This window comes from Scylla paramamosain, chromosome 22 (assembly GCF_035594125.1).
Source record: "Scylla paramamosain isolate STU-SP2022 chromosome 22, ASM3559412v1, whole genome shotgun sequence".
Taxonomy (NCBI): domain Eukaryota; kingdom Metazoa; phylum Arthropoda; class Malacostraca; order Decapoda; family Portunidae; genus Scylla; species Scylla paramamosain.
This window is the reverse complement of record NC_087172.1, coordinates 21544305-21559929: the sequence shown is the minus strand read 5'-3', so window position 1 is coordinate 21559929 and position 15625 is coordinate 21544305. Positions and strand designations below refer to the sequence as shown.

The following is a 15625-nucleotide window of genomic DNA, read 5'->3' as shown; positions in this document are numbered from 1 at the left end:
GGTGATAGTATCTGGCATGGAGGCGTACATTCCTCACTCTTTTTCTCGTCCTAAACCTTCTAAACCTTGGTTTAACACAGCTTGTTCTCGTGCTATACATGATAGAGAGGTGGCCCACAAAAGGTACTTAAGCCTTCCATCACCAGAATCTCATGCACTTTATATTTCTGCCCGGAACCATGCCAAGTCTGTTCTCCAACTAGCCAAAAACTCCTTCATTAACAGAAAATGTCAAAACCTTTCAAGATCTAACTCCCCTCGTGATTTCTGGCATCTAGCCAAAAATATCTCCAATAACTTTGCTTCTTCTTTCCCTCCTCTACTTCAACCAGATGGCACCACTGCTATCACATCTATTTCTAAAGCTGAACTCTGCTCAAACCTTTGGTAAAAACTCTACCTTGGGCGATTCTGGGCTTGTTCCTCCCTCTCCTCCACCCCCTGACTACTTCATGCCACGTATTAAATTTCTTCGCAATGATGTTTTCCATGCCCTCGCTGGCCTAAACCCTCGGAAGGCTTATGGACCTGATGGGGTCCCTCCTATTGTTCTCCGAAACTGTGCCTCCGTGATTGCACCTTGCCTAGTCAAACACTTTCAGCTCTGTTTGTCAACATCTACCTTTCCTTCTTGCTGGAAGTTTGCCTACATTCAACCTATTCCTAAAAAAGGGTGACTGTTCTAATCCCTCAAACTACCGTTCTATTGCTTTAATTTCCTGCATATCTAAAGTTTTTGAGTCTATCCTCAACAGGAAGATTCTTAAACATCTATCACTTCACAACCTTCTATCTGATCGCCAGTATGGGTTCCGTCAAGGCCGCTCTACTGGTGATCTTCTGGCTTTCCTTACTGAGTCTTGGTCATCCTCTTTTAGAGATTTTGGTGAAACTTTTGCTGTTGCCTTGGACATATCAAAAGCTTTTGATAGAGTCTGGCACAAAGCTTTGATTTCCAAACTACCCTCCTACGGTTTCTATCCTTCTCTCTGTAACTTCATCTCAAGTTTCCTTTCTGACCGTTCTATTGCTGCTGTGGTAGACGGTCACTGTTCTTCTCCTAAATCTATTAACAGTGGTGTTCCTCAGGGTTCTGTCCTGTCACCAACTCTCTTCTTATTATTCATTAATGATCTTCTAAACCAAACTTCTTGTCCTATCCACTCCTACGCTGATGATACCACCCTGCACTTTTCACGTCTTTTCATAGACGTCCAACCCTTCAGGAGGTAAACATAGCACGCAGGGAAGCCACAGAACGCCTGACTTCTGATCTTTCTAAAATTTCTGATTGGGGCAGAGCAAACTTGGTATTGTTCAATGCCTCAAAAACTCAATTCCTCCATCTATCAACTCGACACAACCTTCCAGACAACTATCCCCTCTTCTTTAATGTTACTCAACTGTCCCCCTCTTCTACACTGAACATCCTCGGTCTGTCCTTTACTTATAATCTGAACTGGAAACTTCACATCTCATCTCTAGCTAAAACGGCTTCTATGAAGTTAGGTGTTCTGAGACGTCTCCGCTAGTTTTTCTCACCCCCCCAGCTGCTAACTCTGTACAAGGGCCTTATCTGTCCATGTATGGAGTATGCTTCACATGTCTGGGGGGGTTCCACTCATACTGCTCTTCTAGAAAGGGTGGAATCAAAAGCTTTTCATCTCATCAGCTCCCCTCCTCTAACTGACTGTCTTCAGCCTCTCTCTCACCGCCGCAATGTTGCATATCTAGCTGTCTTCTACCGCTATTTTCATGCTAACTGCTCTTCTGATCTTGCTAACTGCATGCCTCCCCTTCTTCCGCGGCCTCGCTGCACAAGACTTCCTTCTTTCTCTCACCCGTATTCTGTCCACCTCTCTAACACAAGAGTTAACCAGTATTCTCAATCATTCATCCCTTTCTCTGGTAAACTCTGGAACTCCCTGCCTGCTTCTGTATTTCCACCTTCCTATGACTTGAATTCCTTCAAGAGGGAGGTTTCAAGACACTTATCCACCAATTTTTTACCACTGCCTTGACCCTTTTACGGGACTGGCATTTCAGTGGGCATTTTTTTTATTGATTTTTGTTGCCCTTGGCCAGTATCCTTCTTACATAAAAACAAAAAAAAAAGGAGTGAGAGAAAGAAGAAAGTCTTGTGCAGCGAGGCCACTGGAGGAGGGGAGGCATGCGGTTAGCAAGATCAGAAGAGCAGTTAGCATGAAAATAGCGGTAGAAGACAGCTAGAGATGCAACATTGCGGCGATGAGAGAGAGGCTGAAGACAGTCAGTTAGAGGAAAAGAGTTGATGAGACGAAAAGCTTTTGATTGCACCCTGTCTAGAAGAGCAGTATGAGTGGAACCCCCCAGACATGTGAAGCATACTCCATACATGGACGGATAAGGCCCTTGTACAGAGTACAAGTATATATATATATATATATATATATATATATATATATATATATATATATATATATATATATATATATATATATATATATATATATATATATATAAGAAATAAAGAATGAAAGAAAAAAAACCTAAATTATTTGACCTTGAATTTCAGCAGCATTTCCGCTAAAGTAGTTCACCAATTAACTATGAACACAATAACACATAACAGCAACACCTCAATAGTAACATCCTCACCTGATTCACTTCCCTCCTTTGTAAGTTTGGCTGCCCCCTTCTCGCCACCAGCTAACTCCAACGTGCCAACTGTGCTTCAAAGATTCAAATTCATAATATAAAAATATCAAGGGAGAGGATTTCACCACGCTAGCAAGCCCCTCACTGGTACACAGGCAGCACCTCACCTGTGACTCATTAAGGTCTCTCACCTGGCGTGCCTCGCGGTGCGCGGCGTGGCGCGTGGGGTGTGGCTCCTGTGTCGCTCTCACTCACTCTGCAATAAGAACACGAGGGCACAAACACACACGAACGCAAGGGTTGGTCCTGTACGTGGCAGTCCCTGTACACTCGTAAAACATGCATGCCTGTTTCCACCTGTCATCTCGTTCACAACCTTCTTTCAGTGCTTTCTAATGACTCACCACTCACAAAGTTATTACAGAACATAAGAAAATCAGAAAGTCAGAGAAGCTGCAAGAAACCATCAGGCCTACACGTGGCACTCCCTGTGTGAAACATGCCAACCTGTTTCCAACTGTCATCCCTATCCTTAAATTTGTCTAATCTTCTTTTACAGCTCCCAGTTGACGCGGCACTAACAAAATGAATACAGAGTTTATTCTATTCACCCATGACTTTATTTGCTAGCCATTTCCTTCCTATCTTCTGTAAAATCTATTATTATTATTATTATTTTTATTATTATTATTATTATTATTTTTATTATTATTATTATTATTATTATTATTATTATTATTATTATTATTATTATTATTATTATTATTATTATTATTATTATTATAATTATTACTATTATCATTATTACTATTATTATTATCATTATTATTGTTGTTGATGTTTTAATTACTAATATTACACAATTATTATTCTCTCTCTCTCTCTCTCTCTCTCTCTCTCTCTCTCTCTCTCTCTCATTTTTTGGCAGTTTTTCTTTTACTTTGCCCTTTTTCTGGGGAATTTCACTTGGTGTGATGATGTTCACACCAGGATACACAAATTGATATAGTTTTTTTTGTTTTTGTTTTTACGTTTTGGTTACTATTTTCAATATGTATTTTTATTTTTACTTTTTTTTATTTTGAGTCTTTTTTGTGTTATGTTTCTTTTTCATTGATTGTTTGACTTTCCTTTACCATTGAGTCTGACTTTCTTTTCATTTTTCTTTTTCCTTACATTTTTTTTTTTTCTTTTTTCTTTCAGTGTTTTGAACTTTTTTGTTGGTTTCGTGTTTTCATTTTTTTTTCTTTTATTGTTTTAACTTTTTTTTTCAGTGTCTTGAGTCGTTTTATCTTTTTAGTGTTTTATTTTTTTTTCTTTATTGTTTGACCTCCTTTCTTCTTTTAATGTTTCCAAATGTCTTCTTTTTGCGTTTTGATTTTTTAGTGTTTTTGAATATATATATATATATATATATATATATATATATATATATATATATATATATATATATATATATATATATATATATATATATATATATATATATATATATATATATATATATATATATATATATATATATATATATATATATATATATATATATATATATATATATATATATATATATATATATATATATATATATATATATATATATATATATATATATATATATATATATATATATATATATATATATATATATATATATATATATATATATATTTTGACTCCTTTTCTTTTTTATTGTTTTTATTGTTTGTTTCATGTTGTCTCCATTTTTTTTATTTATTTATTTATTTATTTATTTATTTTTTTTTTTTTTGTTACTCTAATTATTACTATTTTTATTGTTTTACATTTTAGTGTTACGGCTCCATATTTTTATTAATTTATTGTTTTCACATATTTTCTTTTATTGTTTTGAACTATTTTTTTTATTGTTTTGACTCAATTTTCTTTTTTCATTGTTTTTTTTTCATTATTTTGATTCAATTTCCAATTTTTTTTTCTTTTTAGACTTTTGATTCCATTTTTTTTTACTTTTTAGTTTTGTGAATTCTTTTTTTTATTGAATGTTTTGACATTTCCCTGTTTTTTTTTTTTTAGTGTTCATTATTTCTTCGTTGTTGTTGTTTTTTTAATGTTTTGTCTCCATTTTTCCTTTTTTTTTATATTTTCCATATTTTATATTTTAGTGTTTTGAATGTTTTCAATGTTTTTATTATTTTTTGAGCTTTTTTACTTTTTGTTTCTTTTACTGTTCTTGTTCTGGGTATATTTGTTGTTTTACTGTTCGTGTTCTGAGTATATCTTATATATATATTTCTTTTAGTACTTTGATTTTTTTTTTTTTTTAATGTTTTGACTCCATTTTTCTTTTTTTACTTTTTTTAGTGTTTCAACTTTTTGTGTGTTTACTCCTGCCTTTTTGTTTTGACTTTTATTTTTTTTTTATTTATCTAATTATTATTATTATTTTTTTTGTGTGTGTGTGTTTTCACTACTTTTACAGTGTTTTAAATTTTTGTAGTTTATTTTTACTTTTTTTCCTTTTAGTGTTTTGATGTTTTTGTAGTGTTTTTGACTCCATTTATTTATTTTTTTTATTTTTTTGTGTTTTGCCTTTTATCCTTTTTTTAGTATCTTCATTATTTTTCTTAATATTTTTAGTTATTGTCATTTTATTGTTTTGACTTTATTTCATTTTTATTTTTTTTTATGTTTTGACTCCTTTTCTTTTTTATTGTTTTGCTTCAACGATTTATTTTTTTTTTTATGTTTTGACTCCATGTTTTTTTTTTTTTCTATTCTAGTTTAATTTTTAGTGTTGCGACTCCTTTATTAGTGTTTTGATTCTAATGTTAGACTTTTGATATTTTTTTATTGTTTTTGTTTCTTTATTGTTTTGGCTCCTACTGTACTTTAGTGTGTTGAGCTTTAGTAGTGTTTTAACTGTTTTTTTTTTTTTTATTTCTTAGTTTTTAAACTTTTTTTCATTTTGTTTGTTTTTGTCTTTTTTTATTATTTTTAACATTTTCCTCTTAATATGTATTTCTTTCAATATATTATTATTTTTTTCTTTTTTTGTGTTTTCACTTCATTTTTTTTCAATTTTGGCTCACTGTAATGTTTTGACTTGTTTGAGTTTTTAGTATTTTCATTAATTTTTTTACTAATTTTTCTTTAGTATTTCGCCGTTTGTTGTTATTTTAGTTATTTCACTCATTTTTTTTGTATTTGAGGTGTTTGAAGTGATTTTTTTTTTCGTTTTTTTAGTGTTTTTACCTTTTTTAGTGTTTTGACCAGCTTTTTTGTTGTTTCGTCTGTTTTAAATTGTTTTAACTATTTTTTTCCAAGTTTTGGACTCAATTTTTCTTTTTTTTTAGTGCTTTGACATTCTTTTGATGCCTCTCTTGTTTTTTTTTTTTATTGTTTTGAGTCCTTTTTTCGTGTTTTGTCTCCTTTTTATTGTTTTGACTCATTTTTTCGTGTTTTGTCACTTATTATTGTTTTCCATCCTTTCAGTGTTTTTAACAGAATTTTTACTGTTTTCACTCTTTTTTTCTGTTTTGGCTACATTTTTTTGTGTTTTCTCTCATTTTTTAATGTTTTCACTTTTTTTAGTGTTTTGACATTATTTTGTTTTGACTTTTTATTGTTATGACTTTTTTAGTTGTTTTGAGTCCTTTTTAGTGTTTTGACTCGGTTTTTATTTTTTTTTAGCATTTTGAATATTTTTCTGTGTTTTGATGCTTTTTAGTGTATTGACTTTTTTTAGTGATTTTTATTAATTTTTAGTGTTTGGCTATTTTTTATTTATTTTTTTTTTACTCCCTTTTAGTGTTTTGATTTTTTTTTTTGCTAGTGTTTTGACTACATTTTTGTCTTTTTTTGTGTTTTTACAGCATTTTTTTAGTGTTTTTATTCCTTTTTAATGTTTTCTTTTTTTTTCTTTTCTAGTGTTTTGACTCCATTTTTTTTATGTTTTCTGCATTTTTTAGTGTTTTTAATCTTTTTAGTGTCTTTTTTATCTTTTTTTTAGTGTTTTCATTCCATTTGGTTCTTTTTTCGTGTTTTGACAGATTTTTCCTTACATTTGTTGATTTTTTAGTATTTTCATTCTATTTTTTAGAGTTTTGTTTCCATTTTTTTTCTTTTTTAGTGCTTTGACTTCATTTTTTTTTTAAATTTGCTGCTGTTTTCAATCCATTTTTTTGTTCTTTTTAGTGTTCTAACTCATTTTTTTACTGTTTTGTTTCCATTTTGTTTTCTTTTTTAATGGTTTGAATCCATTTCTTTAGTGTTTTAATTTTTTTTTTTGAGTGTGTGTTTTGAATCCATTTAGTTTTTTTTACATTTTTTTTTGTGTTATGACAGTTTTTTTTTTTTTTAGTAATTTACTCCATTTTTCTTTTTTTTTAGTGTTTTGACTACATTTTCTCCTGTGACTCCTTTGTAGTGTTTTTTAGTTTTTATTTTCTTTTTGTTTGTTTTTTTGTGTGTTTTAACTACTTTTCTAGTGTTTAGATTTCTTGTTTTAGGGTTGATTTCTTTTTTTTTTTGTTGTTGTTGTTTTGACACTTTTTGTAGTATTTTATCTTCTTTTTAGTGTTTTGACATTTTTTCAGTATTTTCACCACTTTTTAATGTTTTGATTGTTTTTTTTTTAGTTTTTACTCTTGTTTGTGTTTTTAATCTCTTTTTATTGTTTTGCCTATTTTTTTTTTTTTTAGTTTTTTTTGTTGTTTTGACTGCATTTTTAGTGCTTGAAGTCTTCTATTAATGTTTTAAGTAACTTGTTTTTATTGTTTGACTCCTTTTTTTATGTGTGTTTTACCTCCAATTTTTACTCTTACGACTGTTTTTTAATGTTCTTACGTTTTTCTGTTCTGTCTTTCTTAGTATTTTGATTTCCTTGTTTTACAATTGAATCCGTTTTTTCATTGTTTTGCCGCCATTTTTTTCACTATTTTGAATGGTTGTTTTCCTGTGGAATCTGTTTTTTAGTGTTTTAACACCATTTTTTTAAGGATTTTGTTCCTTCTTTTAGTAGTGTGACATATGTTTTGACTTCAGTTTTCGTTGTAGTGTTTTGGCATAAGTTTTAGTGCTTTCAGTATTTTTGACTGTTGATCCTTTTTTTTTAATCTGTTTTCTTAAATCTTATCAAAATTAGCCAAAAACTATTTTTTTCTTATTATTTTCGTGATTTTGGTCGTTATTTCCAGGATGCCTTATTTTGTTGTTGCTATTCTCATTATTTTTTTCCTTTTTTGGGGCAATGAGGTAAGATCGGGAATTTCAAAATTCTAGCTTTGTGCATTCATGAATTTTCCACTCTTGAAGTTGTTTTTCTTTTGTTCCTCCTTTTCCATCAAGTCGGTTTTTTTTTTTTTTTTTTTTTGTAAAATTCTTGATTTCTTTTCGAGGCGTATTTTTTTCAAAATTTAGTTTCTTTCCAATCAACAAAGCGTTATTCTTATTGTTTTTTTTTCTAGTATCTCTCTCTATTTTCCATCAAATCATATATTTTCTCTTGTTTATTGTCATTCTGTCTTCTCTTATCCTTGTTTGTTTTCGATATTTCTTAATAATTATTTTTTATATATTTTTTTTTTACTTTTATTTTATTTTATTTTTTTTTGTCTTTATAGTTTACACATGCTTATTCTCTTCAACCTTCTACATCCTCACTGCTTTCAAAGTTTTCCACTTCAAAATTCGTGACTCTCTTCTCGCCAAACCCTCTTTTTCTTATTTTGAACTTCTTTGAGGTTGTCTTTTGGGTGTTCCATTACATCCCATTCTTCCTGAAATCGCCTTTTCACTGACTTATTTTGTTCTTCGTCTTCTGCTGATGTGCACTTCGTATTGATAGTTTTGTCATATCCGCCAATCTTGATTTTTTTATTAATTTGTGTAATTTGTTCACTCTCCTCGATTTTCCTTTTGATTTTTTTTCCAGTATCCATTTCCTTACTTTTGTGTTCATCGTGATCCAATTTAATTTTCTTTGACTCTGCAGTTAGAAACTGATGAGTAATGTCTTCATTTACCTGGAATTTTCTTTTCATTGAAATGATTTTCTCTTTTTCTTTCATGGGTGTTGCTTGAGTCTCGCCTTCGCACTCCGAGGACACTTGGAATTCATAGTGCTTTAGGTGCTCGTGGTCTTCGTCAGCCTTCGTGACCGTCCATGCTCGTAACGCCTTCTTGTGCTCCTTGTTGTAAGTTTTGCTGAGGTTCTCGTAGCATCGAATGGTCTTGATGAAACCTTTAGGTTTGTAGTGCCAGAGTCGACGTATTTCTTTCCGAAAGTCGATCTTTAACGGCCTGCCAGTCTGGGATTTGTTGTTGCTAAGATACGTTACGAATTTATCCAGGATCGCGTGGTGGACTGGAGTCTCCCAGGGTTTTTGTTCGAAGGGGAAGGAAGTTGGATAGGATTCCTGGACATCCTGCTGATTTTTGAGTATGTAATTTCCTGCAGGATAATACTGTACATACAGCTCACGGAATATTTTCTGTATAGTCAGTGGTTCTATCTTGGCTTCTCCTTCCTCCGCAGCCTTTCGTTCCATCTCCTCCTCCTTCCTTATCTCCTCTTCACCTTCCTCTGAGCCTTCATCCATCCAGTCCGAATCACTGTCCTGCTCATCGTCACTCCAGATGTCCCAGGTGAGGCCTGTGAGGGAGTCCTTGGTGGACTCCTTGCACTCCTGCGGCGACACCTCCAAGTAGCTTATTGCCTCATCTTCCAGCACCATGCTCCTCTGTGCCCACTCATTCTCCTGCGTCTGAATGTCATAAACTTTCAGAATTATGTCTTGAGCCGAACTCCGCGACAAGAACCTGTTCATTTTGGCCAAAACTGTCTTGGTGTGGCGAGCCTTTTCCTTGACCATGTTAATGTAATCACGCCGGAGCTTGAGTTGTTTGTTGTTATGTTGGGTGAGCAGTAGTAGCCTCTGGTGTTTAGGGAGGTGCATCAGACCTATGTCATCTCTGGGGCACAAGGGGAACAGACTGTTAAGCTCGTGCTCCGATAAGCGTCTCTTAAGGTATTTGTGCTTCTGCTGCAGAAACTTGCGCGTCAAGCTCTGATAAGTTTCTTTCGCGACAGACAAGTACTTTTTCAACTTGTTTTTGCTCATGTTATTCAATTTTACTTTGACCTCTTCGCGGCGGGCCCGATTTCCCTTTTCCTTACAAAAGAATTTATATTCGTCGTCGATATCGTGAACGAGGCTCTCCACGTAGCCTTGCAGCTTCTCGCAGACAGGGCCGTGGCAGGGAAAGGGCGACTCCTGTCCTTGCATTGTAGCCACAGTCTGTAAAAACAGCAACACGGAAATCATGTCTGAGTGACTTTGCGGCTCCCCTCCATTTTCGCGCCGTGCCTTTGCGAGGACGTGCTCATTCAGGTACTCGAGGCGGCGGATGGGGAGCTGGTCCAGGAACTTGACAATCTTGACTGCGAGTCGTCGTTTCTTACGGAGCATTTCTATCGTCGCCTGTGCTTGGAAGATTTCTTCACACGACACTTTGTGCTTCCGCGACAAACTGTAAAGAAGGGCCTCTTTCTCCGTCATGAGGAAGTCGTTAAGGTAGGCCTTCTGCCGCTTGAAAGACTGCCACGCTGCAGTGTCCTGTGTGCCCAGGCGCAGGCCTGGGAACCGCTTGAGGCCCTTGGCACGTCGCCACACCTTTTTGAATATCGCAAAATTCCTTCGGCAAACTGTTCTCATGACGTAGCGGCGAATGTTTCTGCTGACATTCTTTTCCATAAACTGTTCAAGAATTTCTTCCTTCTCTTGAATGGAATGTGTTGAAAGATTGACCTTGGGGAACAAAGGAGCTCGGCAGCAGTGGAATTCTTGACTGTAAGTCTTGTCTTTGAGTGGACAGTCAGAGACCATTTCCTGCATCCACAGAGTGCGGCTCACATCCTGACTCCGCCTCCACGCCGCCTTCTCGTCCCCCTCCTCTTCGCTACCGTCACTGAATTCGCCGGCAAGTCTGTTAAGCAGCTTGAAGTCCACCTCCTTCTCTGGTGATGTCTGGCTTTTCTTTGTTATATTATCATCACTGGCACCACCGCACTCGCCGTCTTCAACCGAGCTGGACTCCTCGCCATCTGAGGGATACTCAGTGGGAATCAAGCGGGCCTCACTCTCAACGTCACTGTCGTCCTCCTCATCTCAAGAAGCGTCATCCGTTTCACACTCATCATCCTCCACGTCTGAGAGGTGGCAGTGCATTCTCTCGTCGTCGGAGAACTCAAGGCTGGCGTGTGACTTGTCGTCAGGGATGTAATACTCGTCCTCGTCGTCTTCTTCGTTGCTTGAGTTACCCTCTTGGCCATCCGTCCCTGGCACGCTCCCTTCCACGCGGTCATTCTGGTGGGTGAGAGTTTGGGGGTGTTCGAGCACGTGCTCCACCGTCACCTTTCCGTTGTAAATCGCTTCCATGGTGTTCAGCAGAGTCTCTGGGGCCTGTGTGTGAAGCGTGACAGCGCTACTCACAAACTTCTTTGCCATCTTTATCTCTTCAATTACTGTCTTACATTTTTGGATTTCGTCTTCATTATTTGACTGGTTCTCTTCGTTTTCCTGAACTTCGTCACATTCTTCGTCTTTGGGTTCGTTGACGCTTCCTTCTTCCATCTGGTCGTCATCGCCTCGACCTTCCTCGTCATCCTCATCATCACTCCAGTTTTCAAACTCGTCCTTCTCCGCTGCTTTGTGTAAAAAGACTTTCTTATCCATGCCCCGCTTGAAGTAGCGATGCACGATGCCCTGCATGGCGTAGTGCATCTTGCGCATGACGGCCTCCTGTTTCTTATGGCTCTTGCCCTTCATTCTAAAGTACATGCGTCTCAGGAAGGCCTTGACGATGTATGTCACATGTTGCACCACCATTTTGTTGGGGAAGGTCAGCTGTGCCAGGATATCATCGTGTGACTTTTGCAAGTGATTAAGGCGCGTGAGGGCGGCGAGAAATTTCTTGGGGCAGGTGTTGTCTAGTGAAGTGTATTCTCTACTATCCAATGTAAAGTTACCGACAGGAGGGTTGGGTTTGTTCTGGAGTTCGTTTTCCATCTCCTCTGGCGTGGCCTCAACACCGGCCATGACGACGCCCCAGGCCTGCTCATCAAAGAAGCAATGTTTGTCCAGCCACTCCGTTACCCAGTCAATCTTAGAAATTTCAATGTGTTCTTCATCCTCGTTCTCAGAGTCACATGTCTGAGGTGCGCTGTATTTGAAGGACTGATTTTGTTCCGGCCCCTTCAAGGACTCAGTGTTCCGTCCCTCTGTCACTACTTTCTGTAGGGCAGCCACACAACAGGAAATGTTAAGAAAGAGTGAGACATGTATTCATATAAACTTGCATGTGGTAATGAACCATCTATCTCAATATGTCACTGAATTTGTCTGTTAGTCTATCAGTCAGTCAGCTGTCCAGTCAGTCACTCTGTTAATCTACTCCATCATTAACTTATTCGTATATTCATTCATTGAGACAGCGAATCAATTACTTTATCTATTGGTTTTCTTTCTAACCGTTTGTGTATCTGTCTATCTATGTATCTGTTTTTCCTATCTATCTATCTATCTATCTATCTCTATCTATTTATCTTTCTATTAATCAATCAATATTTCAATCTATCTATCTCTCTACGTATTTGTCTGTGTATCTATCTATCAGTATCTTCTTTCATTCTTATTCTATCTCAATCTTATCTTTCTATCTATCTATTTATCTATCTATCTATCTATCTATCTATCTATCTATTTATCTATTAATCAATCAACCAATTAATCTATGTTTATCAACTTATCTATCTATTTATCTCTCGGTCTATCAATCCACCTATCTATTTATCTGTCTATCTATCTATCCATCTACCAATCATTTAACTCATCAATCTGGGTGTATCTTTCTATTTATCTATATATTCATCTATCAATCAACTTATATATTTGTCAGTCTATCTATCAACCAATTAAACAATCACGCAGTGTATCCATCTTAACAGACTCTCTCACTCAAGAAGAAACATGCAGGACGGTCATCTGAGGCAACACAGTCTATGGTGTATACTCGTACTTACTCGTGCCTGTGTTTTCTTGCCACTCAGGCGACGCAGTGCGGCCAGACGCCTCTCTTTGGCTCGCGCGGCTCTTACTTCCTTCACGGATTCTGCTCTGTTGTACTCCATGTCTGTGTATTCCTCAGGACAAATCTCGGTGCTGTTCTCACACATCAGTGGAGTGTTTCTCTTGAAATCCTTGTGCCCAATGGATCGCAGGGGGTGGGTAAACCTGAAGGCTGGATTTTTTGCCAGTAGGTATATCAACTTTGTATTTGGGATCGTCTGTCGCAGCCGAAAATCAGCTTGGAGTTAGGTGGCAAGCAGACTCAGGAAGACGGTTGCTGATTGGTGCTAGCGCCCGAGACCCCAGGAAAACGTCCGCTGATTGGTGAATTGCTTAAACTGGACTGAGTTATTGTGCTTTTGCTTCTTCTTCTTCTTCTTCCTCTTCTTCTTCTTTTTTATATATATATATATATATATATATATATATATATATATATATATATATATATATATATATATATATATATATATATATATATATATATATATATATATATATATATATATATATATATATATACAAACACACATACAACCTCCTTCTTGGAAAAGTTCGTTACAGGAAGCAGGCAGGGAGTGCCAGACTTTACCATAGAAAGGGATGAATAATTGAGAGTACTGGTTAACTCTGGCATTGGAGACGTTAACAGAATAGAAATGAGAGCACGAAGAGAGTGTTATGCAGGAAGGTGGCGGGAGGATGGGAGGCAAGCATCTAGCAAGATCAGAAGACCAGTCAGTTTTAAAAGAAGGATAAAACATAGCAAGAGATGCAACGCTGTGGTGATAAGAGAGACTAAAGAGAGTCAGTTAGAGGAGAAGAGTTCATAAGACGAAATGATTTTCGTTCCACCCTGTCTAATTGTCTGTTTGTCTGTGTGTGTCTTGTTGTTGCTCCTGCTGCATTTGATGTGTTTTGTTTTTGTTAATATTGTTGTTGTTGTTGTTGTTGTTGTTGTTGTTGTTCTTGTTGCTGTAGCTTCAACCGCATTTGCTGTTTGTTTTGTTATTGTTTTTGTTGTTGTTGTTGTTGTTGTTGTTGTTGTTGTTGTTGTTGTTGTTGTTGTTGTTATTGTTGTTAATGTTGTTTGTTGTTGTTGTTGTTGCTGTTGTTGTTGTTGTTATTATTGTTGTTATTGTAACGTGGAATGAGGACATGATACTAAAGAAAACATGACGTAATAACTAGCTGAAGAAATGTGCTTAGCTGATTTAATTATACATGTATATTCGGTCAGTTATTCACAAACACACACACACACACACACACACACACACACACACAGGAAAAAATTATCTTTTATAATGTCATTTCATTAGTCATTTTCAGATATTGCTCTGTGACGCTTTGTTCTTGTTTGTATGCTTAGTGTTTCATGTCGATCATTTAACAGAAGGAAAACAATCACCAACATCTACGTATCTCTTGTTGATTTTTCTCCATGTTCGGCGATGAGGAGACTGGCCAGCGAATAATATAAAAATGATAACATTCTTCCCACTTAAGGAATAATATATATGTATGTAATTATATTAGAGAAAATAAAAATAAGTTAGAACGTAAATAAGTTTTTAAACTTTAAACCAGGTGGGCCCGCCGGGGGGTCTGCCAGAGTGCTTGTAGGTGAGGCACTCGTTGCTGATGCACCTTAAACATCACAGTGAGGCTTCTACGCCACGACGGTGCTGGAAGCTGCCGAGTCGTGGTTCCTGCTGGGCGCCGCTGTCCTTGATCAGCCTCACCGCACGGGTATGGACCTTGTCGAAGATGGCAAGGTGTTTATTGGCAGCACCGCCCCAGGCAAGGCTGGAGTACTCAAGGGACGAGCCGTCCTGTGCCTCTCTCTCTCTCTCTCTCTCTCTCTCTCTCTCTCTCTCTCTCTCTCTCTCTCTCTCTCTCTCTCTCTCTCTTCTTTGCTTATAAGAAAGAAAAGACCTCCATACATTATGTTAACATTTAACTGTATAGTTTATATATATATACTCGTATATATATATATATATATATATATATATATATATATATATATATATATATATATATATATATATATATATATATATATATATATATATATATATATATATATATATATATATATATATATATATATATATATATATATATATATATATATGGTGCGTACAGTATTTTTTCTTTTTTTTAGGGTCACAAAAAAAGTCACAATTTTGTTGCAAATGCAATTATTGCAAAAAAGAAAACAGGCTCTGTATCAGCACACTTCTGGTGTCCCGTTACTCGATGAATTCGCTCTTGGCATCAATGACGTCCTCAACACGCCCTGGAAACCTTGCACAGAAATTCTTCACGACCTACTTTCAGAGACTGGCGAAGACGACCTTGATTCGACTGATCAGATCATCCTTACTCTTGCATGGGGTGCGGTTACTACCTCGTTCAACTGCGCCCCATACAAAATAGTCCATAGGGTTGAGGTCAGGTGAGTTAGGGGGCCACACATCAGGGGCAACGAAGTCAAAGAAATTGTCAGAGAGCCATTTCTGAGATTTTCGAGAGGTGTGACATGGTGCCGAGCCCTGTTGCCACACGTAGGGTCTACCAGGAGCTACTTCCTCAATCCATGGCTTCACATGGGTCTGTACGACTTCGATGTACACTTCGGTGCTCCTGAGCCCCTGGGGAAAGAAGAACGGGGGGCATGACTTGGCCCTCGCGGCAGACTACCCCAAACACCATGACAGTTGCAGGAAACTTGCATGCCTTTCTCTCTTGGCACATCCTTGGGACAGACAGCCAACCACCTGTTGTTCTGAGAGTTGTGGGTCTGGTCCTGGCAGAAGTTCTTTTCGTCTGAAAAGAACCCGAGCATGTCGTTCTCCAGAGGGAACTTCAGT

At 36.2% G+C, this 15625-nt stretch overlaps 1 protein-coding gene across 1 annotated transcript; it reads right to left on the bottom strand.

Annotated features, from left to right (window-relative positions):
- Nucleotides 1-10787: 10787 nt before the first annotated feature.
- On the bottom strand, nucleotides 10788-13016 carry LOC135111791 (uncharacterized). Its single transcript, XM_064025504.1, has 2 exons — nucleotides 12701-13016; nucleotides 10788-11912 (listed from the first exon to the last, which is right to left on the bottom strand). Exons 1-2 carry the CDS (start codon nucleotides 12851-12853, stop codon nucleotides 10788-10790), a joined length of 1278 nt encoding a protein of 425 aa, XP_063881574.1. The 5' UTR covers nucleotides 12854-13016.
- Between the last annotated feature and the right edge of the window lie 2609 nt (nucleotides 13017-15625).